Below are 8,570 nucleotides of genomic sequence, written 5' to 3' on the forward strand. Positions count from 1 at the left end.
GGGGGGCGGCGGCGGCAGCTGCTCCCCTCCCTCCCTGCCAGGCCTGCAGCTGTCAGGCGCGGACACACCTGTTACAGAAGATTTCAAACCCAGGTCAGGGTGGAGAGGGCAGGAGCGGGTAACAGGGCTCCCACGACACGATTGTGTGTAAAGTATGGCAGCGACACGCGCTCAGGGCCAAGATGTGGGCGGGCAGCGGGCTGGGGGCGGCGGCAACATCGTGTAAAAAAGTGTTCAAGTTCCCATAGCAAAGAGGGCTGTGAGCGGGTGTTTGGGCTTCTCCGGTACAAGGGTGAGAGCCACCCGGGTGGAGGGAGGGTGGGCAGGGTCTTCATTTGGTTTCCTGGTGCTGTCAGTCCGTTCCACGCCAGAGGGCCCTAGCTCCCGTAGTGCATGGTGTTGGTTGGGATGGACATGGGCGAGGCCATCGAGATGGCGGGGCCGCCCATGGTGAACTGGCTGTTGACCGCGTAGTGGGCGCTGGAGCTTCCGCCGCTGCTGCCCTGGGTGCCGGAGGACCCTGTGGGGTGGGGTGTGGGCACTGAGGAGCCAGCTCTGCCCCCTCGCCCGCCCAGACCCACGGCAGAGTCAGAGAGAGAGAGTGCAGGCGAGAGGGCAGGTGGGCGCCCGGCGGTGGGCACCCTCACACCCGCGGGACCCTGCTCCCCCCGCCCACCGTTACCTTGGACAATCCCCGTGCTCATTATGGAGCCCATCCGGGAGTGGGTGTGATTGACAATCCCCGTGTTGGCTGCGCAGCAAGAGGAAGGAAGGAAGGAAAGGAGATGGCGTCACCGCCCCCAGCCCGCCCGGCCCACGTGCCCGGCGTAGTGGGTGCTCACACTCGGATGTGGGGAGTGTCGGCGCGGTGCTGGCAGAGCGAGGCAGAGAGGAACGGCGCGGGGGACCTCAGCCCCCGGGAAGAAGAAAAGGGGGTGAGGCCGAAGGCCTGAGCTTGCCCCAGCGCACCCACCCCCCGTGCGCTCACCTAAAGGAATCAGGTTGTTGTGCCCCACGCTGGAGCCACCGGCGATAACACTGCTCAGGTCGTAGGCGGTCGGCATCCCTGTGCCGGGGAGCGACATGTCAGGGGTGGGGGACAGTGTCCTGGGCAGGGATTCGAGGGGCCAGAACTGCCAGCGTTTACTCAGGAAGCACCGGCAGGTGTGTCCAGGAAGTGACACTGGCACCTGCCCCACCCACACGCGGGCCTGCTCACCAGCCACGGCCATCCCGCTGCTGAGGTTGTAGGTGCTGCCGGTGTTCCACATGTTCTCCGAAGGGGACGTGTAGTGGGAGCCAGGCGGCGGGGAGGGCGTCGTGCCTGTGTATCTGTGGCAGAGACGGACCGGTCGACGGGGCTGAGGGGCTGCAGGCGAGGAGGGGCATGCCCCCTCCCACCGCGTGCAGGCCAAGGGCCCATCCTACCTGAAGAAGGGGTTTTTCAGATCCAGGAGGTTACTGGATTTGGAGCCTGTCTGGTCTACCTGGGCCACAATACTGATGTCGTAGCTCTGTCTGTAGAGAAGGCAGGAGGGGCCAGCCATGAGCCGGCTGCATGGATGGACTGGAGCCCTGCCTCCCCCAGCCCCGGCCAGCAGCTCACACCTTTTGTTGGCAATAAGCAGACATGTCCCTGAGAGCGTGTCCCCGGCCTTGGCGAACAGTGGTGACTGGAACAGGCACCGGACCTGGTACCAGTGGGTCAGGGGCTCCGTCGGGGCCGTGGACAGCCACACAGTCATTCTGCCAAGCAGGAAGAGGCATGCGTTTGCCCGGGCTGCAGCCCCCACCTTGTGCACCCTGAGCTCTCCCCAGGCATCTGTGCCCCGCCACCCAGGGGTCCCCTGGGGCCCTGGAGCCGAGACAGGTTGGCTGTCCAGGAAGTTAACACACAGACCCACAGCTATGGGGCACCCACTCACCCTGACATACATGCCAAGAGACACAGTCAGGTCCCGTGAGGAACAGTCACTCAGAACAGGGTAGACACCCACCCCGCCACAACAGCCTACTGCTTGAAGGCCAGCGCCTGCTGCGTTTGGAAGAAACAGTGGAACCCAGAGGAGTCGGATCCTGCCCGCGCAGCCCCCAGTTCATCATCTGAGCCAGCCAGGCCTGGGCTTCCCAACTGCAGGCAAGTCCCTGGGGCCAGGGGCAGGGGCCACCTGCTCTGCCCTGTTACACTCACATGGAGCCAATGAAAGCGACGTCAAACCAGAAGGCCAGACCGTGAACCAGCCCGGAATGCAGCATGTGGAATTTGAATGGGATTTCTATCCTGAAAGGCAAAGGGCAGTGATTGCTGGGGAAGCTAGCTGAACAGGGGCTGCCAGGAGAGAAGAGGGGTACTCGGGTGTTGAGTCTTGAGGGCCCTGCCCGCCTGCCCTGGGGAGGAGAATTCTGCCTGAGGGAGCCAGCTGTGGCCTTGACCTCCCGCAGGAGCCAGACCCAGGAGGACAGGGCATGGGTGCCAGTACCTGTGCAAATCTCCTTCTTTGGCTTCTAAGAAGTTCACCGTGTACTTGACAGACTTGGCCATCAGGATCCGGATGTCAAATGTGTCCTGGGAGAGATCAGAGGTGTGACCTGACTTCAGGCACGGGGTGAAGTCCTGAGTCTGGCCATGGTGTCTAGGCCACTCAGCTAAAACCAGTTTGCCCTTCTCAGACATGCTGGGGGGAGGGGGAATTGGTACAACACAATGGAGGGAAATTAGGTGACAGCTCGCAAAATGACAACCATTCATCTGCATTAAAGACCCGGCAGTTCCACTTCTGGGATTTTAACCTACAGATCTATGTGCGCATGTACAAACTTACACATGGAGTTACAGATTGCCTAGAGCAGCGACACGCTGGAAACCATCTAATGAAGCAAGTAATGGCCCAACAATAAAAGATTATGTACATGAAAAAGAATGAAGAGGCTGTTTATGATGGGGAAAGATCTCTAAGGTAAACTGTTAAACAAGTTCACAAAAAAAAAAAAAAAGAAAAAGTTAGAGAACTGTGCACTGACGTCCACTCCCAGCCATGACGGAGATTTCTTATCAGACTAACACTGCTGCCAAGAACTATACGAACTGAATAAAAAACAAAGGAAAAAAACCCCAGTTGTCTGAAATCACTGGAGAGCGACCACAGCAGCCACAGCTTTGGGGCCAAGATCCTAGAGAGAGGAGAGATGCTTTTCGGCCTGTGCCTTTCCCCTTGGGACGGGGCCTTTCAGCAGCCTCCCTGGGTGGGGAAAGCAAAATGGGGGTTCGGGATTACCAAGGCAGCTAGCACTCAAGGGGCCAAGATGCTAAAGAAAACGGAAATGTGGAAATTTGAGGTGGACAGTCTGCACGTGATTTCACTTCGTGGCATTTGCCAATTCCTGAGCTACATGTGGGATGGGGGTAGGGAGATCAAGCAGAAAGCTACTTCTATGAGATTAAAAAGCTAATGAGGGGCTTCCCTGGTGGCGCAGTGGTTGGGAGTCTGCCTGCCGATGCAGGGGACATCAGCACCATGCTGGTGTTCGGAGTATGGAACAAGGGGCCCTGTGAACCACCAGGCTCACCAAGACCATGAAGACTATGCCCTAAAGCAGCGGTTCTCAAAATGTCCCTTCCAGAGCACCCTCAAGGTCAAAACTATTTTCATGATATAACACTGTTTTCTGCCCTTTTCATTCATTCACTCACCTGTGATACCACAACGGATTGAATGCAGAAGCAGAATTCCAACTGTCTTCTGCTAAGCCAGCCATTAAAAAGATTTGCAAATTTAAAATGTCGCTAATTCTTGCTGGAAAGTTTTGCAATATAGTTTTCTTTTTAAAAATGCTATTTATGTTAACACGTAATGGGTTTTTATTGTTATCCTTAAATTAACTAATGTGTATTTTTAAGTTTCTTAGGTTTTTAATGTCAATAGATATTGACGGTGCATCAATCAATACGATGCACACAAAACTTCTTTGGGATCCTACATTTTTGAGAATGTAAAAGGGTCCTGAGACGAAAATGTCTGAGAACTGCTGCCTTACAGGGAAACCGGGCGATATGCCAGTTAAGCAGAGTCTGAAAAGCAACCTCCAAATGTCTTAAATGCCTCATAGGACCAAGGTAATCTGTCATTATGGCTTCTTGCCTGAACAAAAACGAATCCTTGGAAAGAAAAACATCATCCAGAGCCTCTATAATTTTTCATTCTGGCATTCAATGACCAGGCATACCAAGAGACAGAACCAAAGTACCAAAAACCAGGAGAAGAAAAAACAGAAATACACTTACCACCTATCCAGATACTAAAAGTGATCAGAGACTTAGAATTAACATGTTTAAGGAAAAAAGGTGAACAAATTTCACAGAGAACTGAAATAATAAAAAAAAATAAGCAAAATGAAACTCTAGAACTGAAATTTTAGAAAACCAGGGGGGAGGAGGAGTTGGATGGGCAGTCAAAAGGAACTACAAACTTCTAGTTATAAGATAAGTACTAGGGGGGCCTTCCCTGGTGGCACAGTGGGTGGGAGTCTGCCTGCCAATGCGGGGGACACGGGTTTGAGCCCTGGTCCGGGAAGATCCCACATGCGGCAGAGTAACTAAGCCCAAGAGCGCCACAACTACTGAAGCCTGCGCGCCTGGAGCCCGTGCTCCGCAACGGGAGAGGCCACCGCAATGAGAAGCCCGCGCACTGCAATGAAGAGTAGCCCCGCTCGCCGCAACTAGAAAAAGCCCACACACAGCAACAAACACCCAATGCAGCCAAAAATAAATAAATAATTAAAAAAAAAAAAAAAAGATAAGTACTAGGGATGGAATGTACACCATGATAAATATAATTACCTCTGCTGTACGTTATACATGCAAGTTGTTAGGAGAGTAAATCCTAAAAGTTCACATCACACAAAAATTTTTTTTTTCCAAAAACAACAAAAAAAATTCAGATTAGACATACTGATGAGAGGATTGGAACTGGGAGATGGATAAGGAGAAAACATGAAAATTATGCAATTGGGATAGAAAAGTATAAGTATAGGAAAGAGTATAAGAATCATCTGAGAAATGGTGAAAAGGTCTAATGTATACGTATACGTAATCAGATTTCCAAAAGAAGAAAGAGAATGGGACAGAGGTAGTGTTTAAAGAGATGCTGGGCTTCCCTGGTGGCGCAGAGGTTGAGTCCTCCTGCCAATGCAGGGGACATGGGTTCGAGCCCTGGTCTGGGAAGATCCCACATGCCACGGAGCAACTAAGCCCATGTGCTACAACTACTGAGCCCGCGAGCCACAACTGCTGAAACCCTGTGCACCTAGAGTCCGTGGTCTGCAACGAGAGAAGCCAGCACACCGCAATGAAGAGTAGCCCCCACTCACTGCAACTACAGAAAGCCTGCGCGCAGCAACAAAGATCCAACGCAGCCAAAAATAAATAAATAAATTTTTAAAAAAAAGAGAGAGAGAGATGCTGCCCTAGAGTCTCCCAAAACTAGTGAAAGACAATCAAGGGAGATAAATAATATATACCTTATTAAAACAAAAGAAAGCAAGAAAAGAGTTAAAAAGAAACAACAGGATAAATAGAAAAATAGTAAAATGATAGATTTATAGCCATAAAGACCTGTAATCACATTAAATATAAATGGTCTAAATATTCTAATTAAAAGACAAAAACCTGTCAATCTGGTTAAAAAACAAAACCCAAATATATGATATTTACATGAGGTAAACCTTAAGTAATAGGTTATAAAAAGGCTGAAAGAAGAAGGATGAAAAGTATGTATCCTATAAAGATTAACCAAAGAAAGCCTGAGTAGCTAAACTATTGTCAGAAAAAAATAGACTGTAAGGACTTCCGTGGTGGTACGGTGGTTAAGAATCTGCCTGCCAGCGCAGCAAACACGGGTTCGAGCCCTGGGCCAGAAAGATCCCACATGCCGCAGAGCAACTAAGCCCGTGCGCCACAACTACTGAGCCCGTGCGCTCTAGAGCCTGTGCTCTGCAACAAGAGAAGCCACCGCAATGAGAAGCCCACGCACCGCAACGAAGAGTAGCCCCCACTCGCTGCAACTAGAGAAAGCCCGCACACAGCAACAAGGACCCAACGCAGCCATAAATAAATAAATAAACAAACTAAAAAAAAAAAAAAAAGACTGTAAGGCAAGAAGTACTACTAGAGATAAGAAAAGACACTTGTTATAGTGACAAAAGGATCAATCCAACAGGAAGATATAAAAATAATCCTAAAGCTGAATGCACCTAATAACAATAATGTCAAAAAAAATAAGGCAAAAACTATCAGAACTAAATGGAAAAATAAATCTACAATCAGTAATAGATAGGAGAAGCAGACCAAAAAAAACAGTAGAGAGAGAGAAGATTTGACCAACATGATTAACAAATGTGACCGAACTGATATTAATATAACAATGTACACAACAAGTGATTGGTATACATTTTTCTCAAGTACAGAGGGAACATAAACCAAGAGAGACCACATACTGGGCATAAAGCAGCTCTCAACAAATTTCAAAGGACCAAAATCATACAGTGTATATCCTCCGAACACAGACAAACTAAGACAGAACAATATGTTGATTATGCTATACTTTGAAAGGAAAAAAGGTTAAATATATGTATATTTGTATACGCACATTTAGATATAAGACTTCTAGAAAAATACACAACAAAGACTGTTTGCCTATAGGAAAAATAACTGTGTGGCTGGAGATGGACGTAGGGAGGCTTTCCACTTTTATACTTTTTTGATTTTTGAACCATGGGTCTATACATCAGTTCAAAAATCTCAATAATTAAAATCAATCAAATAAAATCAGTTCACCAAGGATCAATTCGTCTAGTGACTGTAAACACGTTACTGCATGCTTACTATACGCTAAGCACTCTACATGCATTGCTACTTAATTCCCAACATCCCTGTGTGAGAGCTCCGTGCAGGGGCAGAAGCTCAGATGGCAACGGTGGCCTGCCTAGTGCTGCACAGCTTGCATAAGGCCTTACAGGAAAGCCCATGCCCCTCTCCTGTCACCCCAGAGGAGGGCCATGCCCAGTGCTACTGTGGCAGTGAGTGCCCTGGGTGCCCCCACTCACCACTACAGGCTGCCGGAAATACTCGTCCACCGCAGCACCTCGAAGAGCTGACAGGTCCACTCCATGGAAGGATGGCTGGTACCTGCAGAAAGCCCCCGCCCCCCATGGCAAGGTCACCAGCAGCAGGACACAGTTGGGGCAGCCTGCCTTCTCTCCCAGCTGGCCCTCATCCAGCCCAAGTCTTTTCGGTCCTACTGAGGATAAGGAATAAGAGAAAGGTGGGGCCATCCCTGAGAAGGCAGGACACCCAGGGGCACACTCACCAGAAGTTGGCCTTGGTGAACTGCTCCATGTAGAGCTGTTCATCCGTGAAGGGTGCGAGGTGGACATCACCAATGGTGGGGAACATGTTTCCTGGGAGTGGGGGCAGGGAGGGGTGCTGGCGTCAGGGTGGGACATTCAGCAGGACCTGGCAGAGCCTCCAAAGGGCCCCAGGACCCCAGCTCTGGGCCTTCCCAGCCTCTCACTCATCATTCACTCATTCATACACTCAGGCAATGAAGAGATACTGAGCACCTACTCTGCCAGCGGCCACTGAATACTTGACGCACACCTCCTCACTAAACCTGTACAGCTAGCCAGGGAGGCAGGGGGGCCTGGCCTCAAGTCCCATTACAAGGGCTGGGAGACAGGAAAGCACCTGCCAGAGCCTCAGGGGTAAGTAAGCAGTGCCTGGGGTGTGGCCAGGCCTCCAGGGGCCCTGCTCCGTCAGCCAGACCGTGTCTCTTGGAAAGGTGTGCAACAGGGAAGGCAAAGGAAAGTGCTGTGGACAGAGCAAGGGTGAGCCCCAGGCTATAGCATCACGGGCCCCAGCTGAATCCCCACCGCAGGACTGCCCAGGCTCTGGCAGGCAGGGTGGACTACTTGCATGGCCTGAAATGGGAGGGGGACTCAAGGAACAGACAGATGAGTCAGAGCCAGTGGCAAGGAGAGCCAGGGCTCAGGAGGCCCCGCCTACTTCTAGAGTCTAGGGCCCCAAGTCACCTGGCCTCCAGATGTGGGCCTCCCTCCCTCCTCTTATTCCAGAGAAGAGTCCCTGAGGTGCTGGGAATCTGCCTTCTCAAGCCTTCCTTCAGCTGTAGCCACTGGGGTGGGGAAGGGAGGGGCTCACTGGCCCAGAGGCCACAAGCCAGGCCCCCTGCCCAGGAGGAGCCCATCAGCCCCCCGGGAGCATCATGGAAAAGCGCCCCCAGCCCCGAAGGCACCTAAAACTGTGCAGCTGCGGGGAGGGTTCCCTTAATCCCCCAAAAGAGCTTCCTGAGATGGAATGAAGCCATACTCATGCAGGCTGAAGGGGAAGAGGTTAGCCCCAGGCCTCATCCCGGACAGGCTGCTTGACCAGTGGGATGAGTATGCAGCTGCCCACTGGAGCCTGACTCCTGTCTGTCCTTCCGTCCCATAAGGAGGAGCCCACATCCTGCTGGGGCTGCTGCTCCCCACCACCCCCGACTCCCACCCCCCCCAATTCC

General features: G+C 51.7%; 1 protein-coding gene across 1 annotated transcript in view; it reads right to left on the reverse strand.

Moving 5' to 3' along the window:
- Positions 1–6: 6 nt before the first annotated feature.
- The window catches only part of CARM1 (coactivator associated arginine methyltransferase 1), a 24,768-nt gene continuing 16,204 nt past the window's right edge, over positions 7–8,570 (reverse strand). Inside the window, exons 9-18 of the mRNA XM_024746002.1 lie at positions 7,365–7,455; positions 7,102–7,183; positions 2,481–2,566; positions 2,192–2,281; positions 1,609–1,746; positions 1,429–1,518; positions 1,220–1,332; positions 989–1,066; positions 683–751; positions 7–520 (exon numbers count right to left, since the gene is read on the reverse strand). Coding sequence (XP_024601770.1) covers positions 378–520; positions 683–751; positions 989–1,066; positions 1,220–1,332; positions 1,429–1,518; positions 1,609–1,746; positions 2,192–2,281; positions 2,481–2,566; positions 7,102–7,183; positions 7,365–7,455 — 980 coding nt within the window. The 3' untranslated portion in view covers positions 7–377. The remainder of the gene's footprint in view (positions 521–682; positions 752–988; positions 1,067–1,219; positions 1,333–1,428; positions 1,519–1,608; positions 1,747–2,191; positions 2,282–2,480; positions 2,567–7,101; positions 7,184–7,364; positions 7,456–8,570) is intronic.

Source organism: Neophocaena asiaeorientalis, unplaced genomic scaffold (genome assembly GCF_003031525.2).
Source record: "Neophocaena asiaeorientalis asiaeorientalis breed wild unplaced genomic scaffold, Neophocaena_asiaeorientalis_V1.1 scaffold357, whole genome shotgun sequence".
NCBI lineage: Eukaryota > Metazoa > Chordata > Mammalia > Artiodactyla > Phocoenidae > Neophocaena > Neophocaena asiaeorientalis.